Source organism: Prionailurus viverrinus, chromosome B3, assembly GCF_022837055.1.
Source record: "Prionailurus viverrinus isolate Anna chromosome B3, UM_Priviv_1.0, whole genome shotgun sequence".
Classification (NCBI taxonomy): Eukaryota; Metazoa; Chordata; class Mammalia; order Carnivora; family Felidae; genus Prionailurus; species Prionailurus viverrinus.
In genome coordinates, this window is record NC_062566.1 from 102,165,873 (window position 1) to 102,183,294 (window position 17,422).

Here is a 17,422-nt window from a genome sequence, read left to right on the forward strand (position 1 = left end):
CAGCAGTGAGCCTGATGTGGGTCTCGAACTCAGGAGCCATGAGATCATAATCTGAGCTGAAGTCAGACGCTTAACGAACTGAGCCACCCAGGTGCCCTGGGACACTGGTTTTAAATAATCCAAGGGACAGCTGTGTGGCATATCCTGCGAGAGGCAGGCCACCCTGTAGTTCAGAGCATGTTATGAGGTAAAGTGAGAACTACCACTAACCAGATGAGTGTCTTTGAGCAAGTTAATCTTTCTATGGATGCCCTCCAGGGTCCTGGTTCTGAAGGGATGGTGGTGGTTATAATAGTTCTTAGTCCACGGGATTGTTGTAAGGATTAAATTATGTCAGCATTTAATGCTGTGTTCAACACATGGTATATACTCAAAAAACACTAATGGTAAAATAATAATGTGGTAGCTATTAAAAATAATGGGTAGAAATTTACACACACACACACACACACACACACACACACACACAGTTCCCATGAGGTTAAGTGGAAAAAGCAAGTAGCAAAAGAGAGGTGTAATATTCAATTTTTATATATCCATATAAATGAATGCAATGTATACAGGTATATCTCTATATGCATATGCATGGGATATGGTCTGGAAAGAATTATTCAGTAAAACGTTCACTGTGGTTATTCCTGGTTAGTAAAATTATGGGTGTGGTAGGTAAAATAATGACTCCCCCAAACGTCCTAATCCCTGGAACTTCTGACTCTGTTATGTTACATGGTAAGGGGTAATTAAAGTTGCAGATGGAATTAGGGGTTATAATCAGTAGACCTTGAGATAGGGAAAGTATTCTAGATTATCCAGATGGGCCCAGTGTAACCACAAGAGTCCCTAGAAATGGAAGGAGGGAGACAGGAGAATCAGTATCAGAGTTAGAGATTTAAAGACACTGCCTTGCTGCCTTTAAGGAGGATGAAGAGCCATGAGCCAAGGAATGCAGGTGGCCTCTAGAAAGTGGAAAAGGAAAGGAAAGAGATTCTCCCTTTAAATTTCCAGAAGAAACATAGCCCCGCAGACCCCTTGATTTTTAGCCCAGTGAGACTTCTAAAGTCCAGAAGTGTAAGATAATAAATCTGTGTTGTATTAAGCCATTAAGTTTGTGGTAATTTGTTACAGCAGCCATAGGAAACTAATCCAGTGGGTAATGTGAACTTTTTTCTTCACAGTATTTTTGTATTTAAACATTTTTCCATAAGCATGTATACCTTTGTAGTTAGAAAAAAAGTAAAGCTTTTTAAAATAAAAACATAAAGAAAACATATGCTTAATATGATTGTCTAAAAAAATTTTCTGATCCTTCAGTAGCTATAGATGATGTTCACTGAGTCAAAAGCCACATCTCACTTCTCTTATGCATGTTTTTTACTTCAGTAATACAGATAGATTTATGTTTCACTTAATATTTTTTAAGTTTATTTTTTTTAGTAATTTCTATACCCAGTATTGGGCTCAAACTCATGACCCAGAGATCAAGAGTTGCATGCTCTTCCAGTTGAGCTAGTCAGGTGCCCCTGTTCCAGTTATTTTTTTTTTTTCAAATTTTTATTTATACTCTAGTTAGTTAACATATAGTCTAATCCTGGTTTCAGGAGCAGAATTTAGTGATTCATCACTTACATATAATACCCGGTGCTCATCATAACAAGTGGCCTCCTTCATACCCATCACCCATTTAGCTCATCCCCACTCACATCCCTCCATCAACCATCAGTTTGTGTTTGTTCTCTATTATTAAGAATCTCTTATGGTTTTCTTCCCTCTCTCTTTTTGCCCTTCCCCATGTTCATTTGTTTCGTTTCTTAAATTCCACATATGACTGAAATCATATGATATTTGTCTTTCTCTAACTGACTTAGTTCACTTAGCATAATACATTCTACTTCCATCCATGCTATTGCAAATGGCAAGATTTCATTCTTTTTTATCACTGAGTAGTATTCCATTGTATATATAAACCACATCTTTATCCATTTATCGGTTGATGGACATTTGGGTTCTTTCCATAGTTTGGCTGTTGTTGATAATGCTTCTATAAATATTGGAGTGCATGTGCCCCTTTTAATCTGTATTTTTGTATCCTTTGGATTAATACCTGGCAGTGCAGTTGCTGGGTTGTAGGGTAGTTCTATTTTTAACTTTTTGAGGAACCTCCATACTGTTCTCCAGAGTGGCTGCACCAGTTTGCCTTCCCAACAACAGTGTAAGACAGTTGCCCTTTCTCTGCACCCTCACCAGCATCTGTTGTCTCCTGTGTTGTTAATTTTAGCCATTCTGACAGGTCAGGTGGTATCTCACTGTGGCTAACAGACACATGAAAAGATGCTCCCCATCACTCATCATCAGGGAAATACTAATCCCGTTAATATTTTTAAGGCAGACTTTTGCTCGGTAGCCAGGACCACATATTAGAATTCCCCAGTCCTATGCTGAAATTGATTTTTATTTATGGCTAACAAGTTGTTTCTGTTTACCTTTCACTGCTAACAGGGCCAAGAGAACCCAACTGCTGCCTGGAGTTTGACCCCTCAGTTGCATAGGAATATATATCCCCCTGTATTTAGGCTCATTGCAGTTTCTGCAGTATCTGATGTTTACATGCTCTTTGAGGATGATACCTCAAATTCTTAATTGTGTTTCTAGACCCTGGGTTAGACCTGGCCCACATACCATTCTTGGTAGATGTCTCAAGCATCTCACATTTGGAAAGTGGTTGCATGTTGTAGGGCTTGCATGCAACATCTCACATCTGGAAAGCGTTGTATGTTTAGTCTATCAAGATCCTTGATGGTTCAGTACTGGACCATGCTCAAATCCTTGAGAAGTGAGACTTCTAGCAAACCGAGTCTCTGTCGTCCTCACTCTTAATGTTACCAGTGCCAAATGCAGGGCCTAATATCTGGCACATGGCCTTGCCTCCCCATCAGTGGTTGGTCAATAGGATCTCTTTATCAGTTTATCTCTTTATCAGCTAATGATCATGCCATCGTTAGCATGTTGTCTTTCATTGTCAGGCTTGTTGCTTCATGGTCACAGATGGCTATTGTAACCCCAGACATCATGCCCTTGTACATATCAGGAAGAAGTGGAAAGGGGCCACATGTAGAAGCCCCTCTTCTCTTTCACCAGGGAAGGAAATCTTCCCAGCTTCCTTCCAACACACTTATGTCTCAATAGCCAGAGCTGGGTCACAAGGTCACCCACAAAAGGGACGTTTACAACCGTGAGTGTCTGGATTTCCAGCTTCTGTGGAGTTGGCAAGAGAAGAGGCTTCCAAATAGCTAGAGGATTACCAATGGAATGTCACCCATACATGGGTTCTCCAGACTAATATTTATCATCTGTAACATCAGGCCCAAACCAGTTGGTTGGGTGGGCCTTTTCTAGGGGTTGCAAGGGAATCAGTGAAGCTTCTAGGATTGAATAGAAAGGATGTCTTGGGGGCGCCTGGGTGGCTCAGTAGATTAAGTGTCCAACTTTGGCTCAGGTCATGATCTCACGGTTCGTGAGTTCAAGCCCCATGTCAGGCTCTGTGCTGACAGCTCAGAATCTGGAGCCTGCTTCAGATTCTGTGTCTCCCTCTCTCTCTGCCCTTCCTCTACTTGTGCTGTCTCTTTCTTTCAAAAATAAGTAAATGTTAAAAAAAAATAAAAAAAGAAAGCATGTCTTGGTTCTCCCCTATATTGGTAGGATCTCCCCCATTTAAGCCTTCACTTTGATTTTATGCCTAGGTAAGCAAGATGGTTATACATGAAACAAAGATTCCCTACCCCTGGGACTTCTCGCAGCTTCTAAAGTGCTTATCTCAAAGTTAGGCTATAATTCTCAGCTTCCGTGACTCCATCACACGGTCATTTGTGGCAAAATGGTAGGAAGAGCAAATCCCCTAGTTAATGCCAGATTGTTAGAGAAGCAAACAGATGGATTAGTGCCCCCTGATGGGAGTTATGCCAAACCAGGAAAACAAGGCATTACCAAAGAAGGGTAGACTATGTTGGTGTTTGGAGCAGCACGTGATTAAGAGTTCTCCTTTTCAGGGGCACCTGGGTGGCTTAGTTGGTTAAATATCCAACTCTTGATTTTGGCTCAGGTCATGATCTTGTGGTTCATTGGGTCAAGCCTCACCTTTGGCTGTGTGCTAACATCAGAGATGCTTGGGATTCTCTCTCTCCCTCTCTCTCTCTGCTCCTCCCCCACTTGCATTTGCATTCACTCTCTCTCTCTAACAAATATTTTTTTTAAAAAAAAGAGTTCTTTTTGACTTTGTCTCTTGACTACTTGTTTTCATCCATCAACGGCAATTTCTTAGGTCTAGACAGATTTGGATCAAATAGTGATGGCATCATTTGCTAGTGATTTTAGATTGGCTTGGGTAGTTTAACCTCTTAATCTCCATTCTTCATTTGAAAAATGGGATTTTACACACTGGGATTCTGAAGCTTAAGCAGAATAATGATGTCCTTACCACAGACCCCATGCTATTTCCTATCTTTTCCTTCCACTAAATGGAAAATAAAAAACATTTCTTCTGGGGGTGCCTGGGTGGCTCAGTCGGTTGAGTGTCTGACTTCAGCTCAGGTCACGATCTCACAGCTCGTGAGTTCGAGCCCGGTGTCAGGCTCTGTGCTGACAGCTCGGAGCCTGGAGCCTGCTTCATATTCTGGGTCTCCCTCTCTCTCTCTGCCCTCTCCTGCTCACGCTGTCTCTCTCTGTCTCTCAAAAATAAATAAAATAAACATTAAAAACAAATTAAAAAAAAACATTTCTTCTGAAATACAAATTCTAATGTCCTTTCTGTGCCCCTCACCTTCCTTAAACCTCTCGGTCATTCAAACATTAGTGAAAATTGTTGTAATTAAATCAAAAGTTGCTGTCCCAGAGGTGGGTAGTCGGTTTTGTTTCCATGTCCTGTCTATTGGATGGCAGGGACTGCCTGGCGTGCTCAGTTAGGGAGAGTTTTGAGGGCAAACATTGGCACAAAGGGAAAGAGCCTGCCAGGCACCAGAGAAAGCCATGGTTGCACATGAGCCAACATCTGACTTACTGGTTCACGTGTTGATTGGGTGCTGAACATTGTGTGAGCACTGGGCACATACAACAGAGGCCTATAGGTGGCATCGGGGAAGGCCTCTCTGAGGAACGGACACCTGAGCCATGAGAAGGAGCCAGATTTCTCTTGTTACTCTCTTAGCGAAGGAAAATCAGGGTTCGGAGAGAGAGAACACAAAAAGAGTACAGTGAAAGAAGAAGAGGAAGGTGAGAGAGTAGAGGTGGGAATCTGGAGATGTCAGCTGTCAATCTCACAAGATCCTCCTTTCTTTTTGTTATGTCTAGAAGTTTACTTTCTCTGATGAATCCAGGTCAATTGGGCTTTGTCACATCCTAACACTCTAATCAGTGCTTTGACTAAACACATGGATAAGATCTGTCCTCTGTTCTCAAGAAAATGGCCCAGAAGTTAGGGGAAAAGGGCAGCTTTTGAAGTACAGTTCACAACCAAGTGTAATTCCTGTATGGTATAGGGTGGTATCACACCTCCAAAGCATTTTGTGCTTTTACAACATGTGCATTTTATAACTGCTGCCATGAGTTATGTAGTTCTTTATCATCATTCTCCAGGGCAATTATTATGATTATCTTATTTTTCAGAAAATCACACCAAGATGAGAGTCAATCATCTTGGGGATAACCTTGGGACAATGACAGAACAATCCTTCTGACTCCAAGTCTGAGACACATTCAGCTCTACCAGAGCTGTTTTGCGACTCCCCAACCAGGGCAGGGAGCTGGGGCTGGGGTGGGGATGTCAGCAGAGTCACGGGGTGTGGCCAATGAGCATGGGGCGCATGGAGAGGAGAAGCAGGAGCCCACCAGAAATTTGGGTGGTGATTTCACCGTAAAGGCCCTCGAATTCTAAGCTCAGGAGTTTGGATTTTATGCTTCCGGCCATGCTGCTGTGAGAATGTTGATGGAGAACAGATTAAGCTGCTCCCTGCTGGCAGCTGCTTGGTAGTTGTTTATTTTTGCCTAAGGTAACATTTTATGGTATACAGAATGTCATTATTAATTACAGGCATTGTGATATTTTCAAGTGAGCATCTGAAGAGTAATTAGAAATTAAATTGGGCCTGAAACAACAATGCCATATTTAGCAAGAATGTCATTCTTCTCTGAAGTCCCTGATGTTTCAGGTGGCATCCTTATTTAGAAAGTTAGCAATGATTGGGGCACCTGGGTATCTCAGTCCGTTAAACGACTAACTCTTGATTTCAGCTCAGGTCATGATCTCACGGTTTGTGGGTTCAAGCCCCATGTCAGGCTCTTTGCTGACAGTGTGAAGCCTGCTTCAGATTCTCTCTCCCTCTGTCTCTGCTCCTCCCCCACTCTCTCTGTCTTAAAAATAAGTAAACATTAAAAAAATCTTAGAAAGGCAGCAATGATGGTATGAATATAACAATGAAGGTAGCACTTAGCATTTTTTCTAGATATTTCCAACACTCAAGATCTTTAAGAAGCAGTATTCTTATTTTCCTTATTTTAATCTATTTAATTTTTAGAAAAAAAAATTTAATGTTTATTTTTGAGGGAGAGAGAGCACAAGCTGGGGAGGGGCAGAGTGAGGGGGACACAGAATCCCAAGCAGACTCAGGCTCTGAGCTGTCAGCACAGAGCCAGACACGGGCCTTGAACTCACAGATCCATGAAATCATGATCTGAGCCAAAGTCGGTCACTTCACTGACTGAGCCATCCGGATGCCCCAGCGTAATTATTTTTAAAAAGTGTTTTAGATATGATGATTCATCTGAAGATGATTCAGTGAAGATCAGTGGAGTAGGTAAGCTCTCCATTTGATTTAAATATCTGTCCTCTCTCTCTTTTTTGTCTTTAGCAAATTTAGAAAATGTCAGATAACACTGGCTGACTGTTCTTTCCATATATGGCTGCAGTTGAGATTTTCCAGATTCATTTGGAAAATAAAAATATAAGTAAGTCATTCCAGCTTTCAATCCCATTCCTTCCCACCCCCTCAAGGACCTTTCTCAATCAGCTCCCCCTCACCTCATGTGTTAGTCAGAACTCTTGCCCAGGCATCTTACTAAACCCTTCTGCCACCCTCCCTCTCTGTTTCCCGTCATTACCAAACTTCTTAAGGGTGGTCTACATCTGGGCAGTCGTGCATCCCTTCACCATGAATTCTGAATTGCCTCCTCATCTTCTAACAGCCTTTCCTCAAGCCCCATTCCCACCCATCTTCTTTCCTGAAGGATTCAATATCATTACCCACTTTCCCCAGACCTTCTCTAGAAATTCATTCTTCATTGGTTCTGACTATTCCCCCTTCACTTCCCCTCTCTCTGGCTTCTCGTCTTCTTCCTGTTTGTTACAAGGGGGTGATCTGCCTGGGCTCCATCCTTGGTCTTCTCTTCATGCTCTCTAAACTCCTCCCTCTACAGAAATGAATCTACGCAAATAACTCTCAGGGTGTATCTCTTGCCCAACCTCTCCCGAAACTACTGGTCTTGTAAACTAAACATCTTCATCCGGCTGTGCTGCAGCATGTCGAAGTCAACCTGTTCAAGATCAAAGTCTTCATTGCAGGTGGTTTCTCTGCCTACTGAGATGCCAGCCCATCTCAGAGCTGTCTCATTCATAAATTCTTCCTTGATCCCAATAATCTCAGAGCCTCCAAAGCACTTTGTTCAAACTTTTCATGGATGGCAATTATCCTAGACTGAGTGGTCTTATAGTTTTCTGTGTAGTTTTTCTGTAGAATTTATTACTGAATAGCTTGGTAACCTTTCTGCCTTAATTTTCTCATCTGTAAAATGGGGCCTTCATTGTAACGTACTCACGAGAACTAAGCAAATTAATATAAAGTGTTTAAAACAATGCCTGGAACAAAATGAGCCACTCCATAAATTTAGTTGTTGCTATTATCTCTATACTAAGAACTCTTTAAAAGAGAGGACTGTGTTTTACAACTCTTTGAATCTCTTGTAGCACCCAGCATAGCAATTCGCACATAACAGATGCTTAAGATATTACTGAAATGGATAATAGGAAAAGAGCCATGTATTCAGAATTTTTTAAAATATATAATTCAGGGGCACCTGGGTGGCTCAGTCGGTTGGGCGTCCGACTTCGGCTCAGGTCATGATCTCACAGTTTGTGAGTTCGAGCCCCGCGTCGGGCTCTGTGCTGACAGCTCAGAGCCTGGAGCCTGCTTCAATTCTGCGTTTCCCTCTCTCTCTGCCCCTACCCTGCTTGTGCTCTCTGTCTCTCATAAATGAATAAATGTTAAAAATTTTAAAAAATATATATACATATAATTCAAAATCTTTAGCAGTTCAGCATTTATTAGAAAAAAATACTAGAGGAAAAAGGCAACTTCCTCAGGGTCTCATACCACTTTTATATCCAGGCCAGTAGGGCAAGAACTGACATTCATGAAGACATTAATGATCATTGCTATTGCAAGACCCTGAAGGACATTTTGAATCACCAGATTCTAAGTCAATTGGTTCTAAGATTGGTTCCCAGTTAATTTTATTATACCTGAATTATTATTCAATTTTTATTTAAAAATGGTAACTTGAGGCGCCTGCATGGCTCAGTTGGTTAAGCTTCCGACTTCAGCTCAGGTCATGATCTCACAGTTTGTGAGTTCGAGCCCCACGTCAGGCTCTGTGCTGACAGCTCAAAGCCTGGAGCCTGCTTTGGATTCTGTGTCTCTCTAACCCTCCCCACTTGAGCTCTGTCTCTCTCTCAAAAATAAATAAACATTTAAAGAAAAAATGGTAACTCTTACTTAACCATGATTTCACAGTCAATGAGATTTCTGAATTCTCAGTTTTGCCAGATGAATGAGCTTCTGAAGTTGAAAAATGAATTGTCACAGTGGCTTGAGCTATTACGATTTCTTTTTCTGTTGCAATGTGGATGCGTGTTACGGTTTAGGATGAATGTGTGTGTAAAATTAAGTCACGGTATAGAGCTCTTTAAGATTTGTGCACTTTCTTTTTTGCCCCTGTTGATGGCAGGGTTGTTAGGTAATGCCTGAATAAGTACCTTCTTCTTTAATCACAAAGGTCAAAGCAGCAAAATTGTGTGTTTGGGAAAATACTCCATCCTCTGCGGTTAAGCCTTTGGAATTTGTATGTTCTTCCAATAAATGCCCATTTATGGTTCATATACTTCAGTGATTTTCTTCACTAGCAACCAAATAGTCTTGCTGAGTCAGCACTGCTTCTGAGCTAGAGACTGTAGGGAGAGGGGCAGAGAAACACAGGAAAGACAGTGTCACTCAATGGTAAGAGCCCAGACAAACAGGGGTCCAAGTCCCTGCTTTATCACTTGGTAGTTGTGTAAACTTGTGTCAGTTATTTAAACGTCTTTAGTTACAGTTTACTCATTTGGACAATACATATAAAAATTTAATCATGTAGGATTTTGAAATTCTGAGGATTAGAAACGATGTTTGTAAAGAGCCCAGCATAGTGTCTGACTCAGTGATGCCATATCATTGCTAAAAGGTGTCATTTAATAGCCTTAAAATAATTGTTTTAAAATGATCTATTAACTAATAAATCAGATAGCTGAATTACATATATATTAGTCAATTGGCTCAAAACATTTAATATAATAACCAACTTGGAATTTAAAGAACGCAAATAAAACTAAGGTAAATGTTTGTAAAAATGAAAAAAGTTAAATGTACTTTACCTAGTAAGAAACCCTATAAGCCCAGGAGAAAATGTTCTTGGTTTAGCACTGTTCTTCCCAATGTAGGTAGGGAGATTAAAGACTCTGCCATAAACTAGGCACCCACATGGGTTCACGCAGATAACCTAACAGAACATAATAGAGTCCCTGAAGAAATCTCCATCTATTCTGTTAGGAATATATTTTGTGGTAGCCAGAATCTGGGTGTTCCCTCCCACTGAGGGGAAACAAAAAGCCACGGGCTACATTCCATTAAGCAAAAAGGAAGACGGTATCAATTTGCCATCAAGAGATTATAGAGGGATAGATTCCCACGATGCGGGGCTCAAACCCACAAACCGTGAGATCATGACCTGAGCTGAAGTCGGATGCTTAACTGACTGAGCCACCCAGCGCCTTTTAAATTCCCTTTTGATTTCCTTTTTGACCCAGTGATTGTTCAAGATTGTATTGTTTAATTTCCACATATTATGTGAGTTTTCCCATTTTCTTGCTTTTAATGATTTCTAGTTTCATTCCATTGTGGTCAGAAATGATACATGGTATAATTTTATCTTCTTAAATTTGTTAAGACTTGTTTTGTCAGTGATTCTGCGTGCAATTGGAGCGCACGTTGGCCGCTTTCTTCTCCGCTGTTTAAGCCTTCAGCCTTGCTGCCATTGAATTGCCAAGATGTCGCTTTCTAATAAGCAGACTCTGGACAAGCTGAACGTGAAGGCGAAGTGGGTCATCATGAGAGCGGACTTCAACGTTCCAATGAAGAACAACCAGATAACAAACAACCAGAGAATCAAGGCTGCCATCCCAGGCATCAAATTCTGCTTGGACAATGGAGCTAAGTCAGTTGTTCTTATGAGCCATCTGGGCCCGCCTGATGGTGCCCCCACGCCTGACAAGCCAGTTGCTTGGAGCCAGTTGCTGTAGAACTCAAATCTCTGCTTGGCAAGGATGTTTTATTCTTAAAGGACTGTGTGGGCCCAGAAGTGGAGAAAGCTTGTGCTGACCCAGCTGCTGGGTCTGTCATCCTGTTGGAGAGCCTCTGCTTTCATGTGGAGGAAGAGGGGAAGGGAAAAGACGCTTCTGGGAATAAGGTTAAAGCTGAGCCAGCCAAAATAGAAGCCTTCCAAGCTTCACTTTCCAAGTAGGAGATGTCTATGTCAATGATGCTTTCGGCACTGCTCACCGAGCCCACAGCTCCATGGTGGGAGTCAATCTGCCACAGAAGGCTGGAGCTTTTCTTGATGAAGAAGGAGCTGAACTACTTTGCCAAGGCCTTGGAGAGCCCAGAGCGACCCTTCCTGGCCATCCTGGGCGGAGCTAAAGTTGTAGACAAGATCCAGCTGATCAATAATATGCTGGACAAAGTCAATGAGATGATTATTGGTGGTGGAATGGCTTTTACCTTCTTCCTTAAGGTGCTCAACAACATGGAGATTGGCACTTCTCTGATGAAGAGGAAGCCAAGATCGTCAAAGATCTGATGTCCAAAGCTGAGAAGAATGGTGTGGAAATTACCTTGCCTGTTGACTTTGTCACTGCTGAAAAGTTTGATGAGAATGCCAAGACAGGGCAAGCCACTGTGGCCTCTGGCATAACTGCTGGCTAGATGGGCTTGGATTGTGGTCCTGAGAGCAGCAAGAAGTATGCTGAGGCAGTCGCTTGGGCTAAGCAGATTCTGTGGAATGGCCCTGTGGGCGTATTTGAATGGGAAGCTTTTGCCCAAGGAACCAAAGCCCTCATGGATGTGGTGGTGAAAGCCACTTCCAGGGGCTGCATCACCATCATAGGTGGTGGAGACACTGCCACTTGCTGTGCCAAATGGAACACAGAGGATAAAGTCAGCCATGTGAGCCCCGGGGGTGGTGCCAGTTTAGAGCTCCTGGAAGGTAAAATCCTTCCTGGGGTGGATGCTCTCAGCAGTGTTTAGTACTTTCCTGCCTTTTGGTTCCTGTGCACAGCCCCTAAGTCAACTTAGCACCTGTTGCATCTCTACTTGGCATTAGCTAAAATCTTCCCCTATGTCAAGATTCAGCTAGTGGCTAAGAGATGTAATGCCAGGAACCCTTAAAACAGTTGCACGGCATCTCAGCTCTTCTTTACCGCACCAAGATACAATCTGAATTTCTTAGTGACTAAACCGTTGTGCATTCTAGATTGCATATATTTATATTTTGCCTGTTAAAAGAAAATGAGCTGTGTTAGCTTCCCTGTTTGAAGTAGCTTATTCTGATTAGCTTTGTCGTTGTTTCACTGCTCAGCATGGAAATAAGATGAAATTCTAACTGTGGGTAGGTAGGGAGACAAAGTTGGTGATCTATTCAATAAATAATAAAAGCATCCATTGAAACTGGAAAAAAAAAAAGACTTGTTTTGTCACCTAACATGTGACCCATCATGGAGAATGTTCCATGTGCACTTGAGAAGATTGTGTATTCTTCTGCTGTTGGGTGAAAAGTTCTGTATATGTCTGTTGGGTCTATTTGGTCTCTAGTGTTGTTCAAGTCCCTTGTTTCTTTCAATCTTTCTGTCTGGGTGTTCTGCCCATTATTGAATGTAGGGTGTTGAAGTCTCCTACTATTATTGTTTATTGTCAGTGTATACTTTCAGATCTGTCAATATTTGTCTTACATATTTAGATGTTCTGATATTGGATGCATATATTTTTACAACTGTTATATGTCCCTGTTAAACTGACCCTTTCATCATTATATAATGACCTTCTTTGTCTCTAAATACAGTTTTTGATCTAAAATCTACTTTACCAACCAGTTTTATACTTGAGTCTCTTGTGTTGCTGTTTAGTGTCCTTTCATTTCTACTTGAACCACTCCCCCACCCTCCCCTTTAAAAGCCAGAAGGAGCTCATTCCAGTAGAATCCCTTTAGAAGGAAACTGTGGCCTAGGATACAAAAGAATTCATTTCAATGTATTCATCAAAGAAAAAGTGAACTAATTCTGTAATGTTGAATGTATCAAAAAGAAAAAAAATCATTTTGAGGAGCTTAAATATGGTGCCCAGTATAAAGCAGTAGAGAAGCAGGTTGGAATCTGAAGGCAAATGGCCCTTTTGCCTGGATCAGCAGAGCACTAAACCACTACTACAATGGCTAACACCAAAACACCAGTGGTGGCTCTTTCATGTCCCTTACCTCTTCTCTGTACTCTAATGAGAGTGCTAAAGTTTGGGTGCTGGGAGCTCTCTTCAAGGACAGTGTGGTGATTACTAGAACCCTGTAGTAGTGAAGCATTCGGCCACACTCAAGTACCTTTGAGTAAGAAAGGAGCCAGTTCACTTCTTTTCAGCAGTACTTCCCTAGTGGGGAACAAGGGGAGAAATAGGACAGGAGGCAAAGTCTTCAAAATGGCATACGGGCCATTGTGAGGCCTGGGGAGGTGTGATGGGTTGAATTGTGTGCTGCCAAAAAGAGACCTTGAAGTCTCTAACCCAGGACCTCAGAATATGACCTTATTTGGAAATAGGGTCTTTTACAGAGACAATCAAATTCAAGTGAGGTCACAAAGGTGTACCCTGATCCACCATGATTGCTAACCTTCTGAAAAGAGGAAATCTGGATACAGAGAGAAGACCGTGGGAAGACACACAGGGAAGAGATGGCCATGTGCCTGGAGTGATGTATCTACAAGCCAAAGAGCACCATGCAATGCTGGCAGAGGTAAGGAAGGACTCTCCCCTAGAGCTATCAGAGAGAACATGGCCTTGCCAACACCTTCTCTTCAGACTTCTAGCCCCCAGAACTGTGAGGGAGTAAAGTTCTATTGCTTTAAGTCATCCAGTTTTTGGCATTTTGTTAGGGCAACCCCAGAAAACTAACACAGGTGGGGAAAGAGGACCTTTACTCCTGAAATGAGCCATAAGGCATACCACAGCTTCTGTGTCTCCCTACCCTGGGTTTGTTTGGCTCATCCATAGGCCGTAAAATTTTTGTACTGTGCACAGCTTTCAGGATGACCTCACTCACTCTGGGTCCCTGGGAGATCCTGTTCTTGGTCCTCTTCTTACCTGTTCATAGAGTCCTCACATTATATCCATCGCCCAGAATATCATGTTGACTGACATTATGTGCCCCATGCTCCCTTTGGTAAAATTCTATGTCCATACCTATCATTTTGTAAAGACAGGGGTTTCCTCGGGAAACGTTCTCCACCACTGCCAGCAAATGGAAATTTCTCCTTAGATCCTCCTGATGCACGGCTGCTTAGGAAAGGAATTCTGGGCTAACAGGAGGGAGGAAGATGCTGCGAATGCACATGTGGGGGGGAGGTTAATTCTACTCAGTAAAGCTTTGGGAGGAAACTTCATCTCAAAGGGTTGGAGACTGGAAAGCACACATAGAGAAAAAAGATCCTCTTCTGTACCTACTAACCATAAAGAATGGCAGGCACCAAACCCAGCTTAATATCTTCCTCCCCCATACCAGGTCTTCTGGGATTTCTACCCTGAAAAATGGTATTGCGTTCTCCTGAACAGCCAGTCTCAGACAGAGCTAGGCTAAGGCGAGGCACGCGAGCTGCCGAGGGCGTGAAATTTGAGGAGGGCCAAGGTCAGCCTTGGTGTTGAAACCCCACATTTAGTCCATCACCAACTCCGATCCCATCTCCCTCCACATCATCTCCTAGAAGCTCCTCTGGGCACAGTGGGTGCTTGGCGCTCAAACTCCTTAGCCTTCAAGTTTCTTCCTAGTGGTCTCAACCCAGCCTTTCAGCTTCACCTGGCACCACATCTTCAGCCCAAGCACCTTACAACCCATTTCAACTTGTCACTCACCATTCTCAGTGGATGCCATGTATTTCTGTGACTTAGCATCTTAGGTGATGTTCTCTCTTCGTACTGGGATGAACCACCTTCTCCATCTGGAAAACCCAGCCGCAAAGTTCACCTCCTCTGAGAATCCTTCTCTGTTGCTCTAGTCTGGTAAGCCAACTCATATTTCCTGCTGCCTTTTATTTAGTTAGTTTATTTAGTTTTCACATAGCCAACTCCCATCTCCCGCCATACTGGCCGTTGGCACAATGTCCAGTTGCCCTTATGGTCGTCACACCACTTTGTACACAAGGGTACCTCCATAAGTGCTTATGGAGCCCAAGCGTAAAACTGGTCAAAGGCAGCGTTTTGTAAGTTACCGTTCCTTTTTTCTCCTACTACTTTTATTTTTCCCATTGCTACTATTTTCATCCACTTCTTCCTCATCATCTTTGACTTTTGATCTTAACAGTGAAATAAAATACGCAATTAGATTTTTATGAAAAGCAGCAAGCAGTCCTTAGAAAACTTGTTTTGATGATGGCAGGAACTGTCATCTCTCTTACTCACAGCCCTCTTCTCGGTGCTTGGCACCCAGTAGGTCCTCAAGAAATAGTTACCAAAAGAGTGGCTTCCTAGCACATATAATTATTGCATATTATTATAAGAAGTCTATAGAAGGACTTTATATATATATATATATATATATATATATATATAAAACTACTTAAGATATCTACATCAATCCCACACAGTACAACATGAAGAGTATTTTCCACTTTTACTACTTTGTAGTGACTTCTATAAAGACCCCAAAGGAGCCATATACTAAGTTGAAGTTGGACCATGCAGTCCTGAAGACAGGAATAAAGTGAGCTCTTGGTCTCAGGCTTCCCAGCCTGTCCTCAGAAGATTCTAGCTCTTAGAACTTTTGCATTTTCTGGTAAGACCACAAGAAGAGAGGGAGAAGGTTTTACATTTAGTAACATTTATTTATGCATTCAGTATCAAGTACATAAGTGCAAATATCCAGAGTCCATAATTAGGTCCATTAGGAACTACAGAGAAAGTAATACAAATCGTAATAAAGTTAACATGCTGGTACTTTTTTTTACCATACATGTAAATCAGCCTGTCAGTCCCACACAACAAAAGTACTGCATGTTTTTTTTTTGGGGGGGGGAAGGGCAGGGAGGAGGGGTTATTCATTTATTTAATTATTTTAAGTTATACAAAACTGATTACCAGAAGTACGGTCGACTGTTTTTATTTTTATGTTGTGTGTTGGAAAAACACTAAAACATCAGTCTACAATTCTATATATTGTTATTAAAGATTAATCCAACCAGCAACCCAAGGACATATAAGCGATTTCCACTACTGCATCAGTGCACTCGGCAGGAAGGGCCTAGCCACGGGGAACGTCAGAAGCTACAGAAGCATTGCAGAGAGGAGGAGGAGAACACCGAAGAAGACAAAATAAGCTGGGCTCTCACCATCATGCACTTTTTTTTTTTTTTTTTAGCAACACAAAATTAAAACCACATCTAATACACTTTTCTCTATACTTTAGTGCTTGACACAAGTGACTCAAATATCCTAAGAGTACAGGAACAGCCTAAAAACAGCTGTTTTAAAGTTTGTCTCTAAGATTATGGTACTGGGGGGAGAAACAATCAATTTGCAGTAACATGTAAGAACAGAGTTGTTACCACTCCAGACATTCTGGTTTGTGTCCAGTCCCTGGTGGGATATCGATTTACTCAGCATGCCTTTTAGCGCCTGGGATTTTAGCCTGAATCCTAAAAAGACAATATCAAAAAACAGTAAGTCACGAGTGTTATTAATAAAATCATTTTGTGACCTCATCATGTGCTGTTGCCGTAATTAGCTAGCTGACCAAATAGGCTAATATTCCAAAAGATACTAAAGTATGTGAGTGCCTGTGAACACATTTCTATGCAACAATAGAGACCTATTTCTGTGCATCTACCTGAGACCCAGAAATGACTGGGACAGGCTCTATCCATCTATTCCACATAGAGAAGGGAGTGGCACTGAGGTCTACTGCACCGGGTCTAGGACTTCCTCCACACTCCTCTTAACCAATCTCTAGGCAGTAATAGGATGATGGTGCTGATGGCGATGATCGTGCTGATGTCTAATATTTATTGTGTCTTACGTCCAATCCAAGTAAAAGTACTTTATAGACATTATCTCATTTAATCCCCAACAATCATATGAGTTAAGTATTTAACATTACTAATGTGCAGATAAGGAAACCAGCTCAGAGAGTCAAATAACATTTATGATGAACTCATGTAGCTAAAAATACCAGAAATGGACTCAAAGTAGTCTGATTCCAAAGATCATTTTCTTCACTGTTTTACTAAAATGATGTCGGTTCTTCTGCTGGGAATTATTCTAACATGGGATCCGAATTTCAGAGGCGAAGGAGCCTTAGAGGTAAGACCCCCACAAAGAAATTTCCTTCAAGATTTAGTGTCAGGCAAAACAGGTTCTCTTCAAAAACTGCTGTTCCTTCCTTTCTGATAGCAGGACTGATCTAACTTATGTAGTTTCTCTTTTTGCTAGCTACCGAGAAGCTCAGATCCAAATCTGAATGAAGCTCAGTTATAGAAACCACATTAGTCCTTACGGGTAATGTTTTCTTTCTGTTTCTTTTCACAGCCTTGATTTCCAATTTTAATGAACAATTACATTGCACATGTAGGTTCATACATCGTACATTCTTTGTCTTTTCTCCTTTCCACTTTAACAGGCCTAGACTCTTGTCACCTTTTGTGAATTACCATAGTCTCCTAGCTGACCTGATTACGTTTCCACTCCCCTGTTCAGTTCTCCTCTCACTAGATTGTCACAGTATGCACATCTGTGTGCACCTACTGTGCGTATCACCCCTGCATAAA

The 17,422-nt window shown here is 41.8% G+C and overlaps 1 protein-coding gene and 1 pseudogene across 1 annotated transcript in view; one reads left to right on the plus strand and one right to left on the minus strand.

Annotated features, from left to right (window-relative positions):
• Nucleotides 1–10,347: 10,347 nt before the first annotated feature.
• LOC125167719 (phosphoglycerate kinase 1-like) lies at nt 10,348–17,388 on the plus strand (annotated as a pseudogene).
• The window catches only part of RTN1 (reticulon 1), a 230,149-nt gene continuing 228,245 nt past the window's right edge, over nt 15,519–17,422 (minus strand). Inside the window, exon 9 of the mRNA XM_047862268.1 lies at nt 15,519–16,294. Within this exon, the coding sequence (XP_047718224.1) occupies nt 16,252–16,294 (43 nt within the window). The 3' untranslated portion in view covers nt 15,519–16,251. The remainder of the gene's footprint in view (nt 16,295–17,422) is intronic.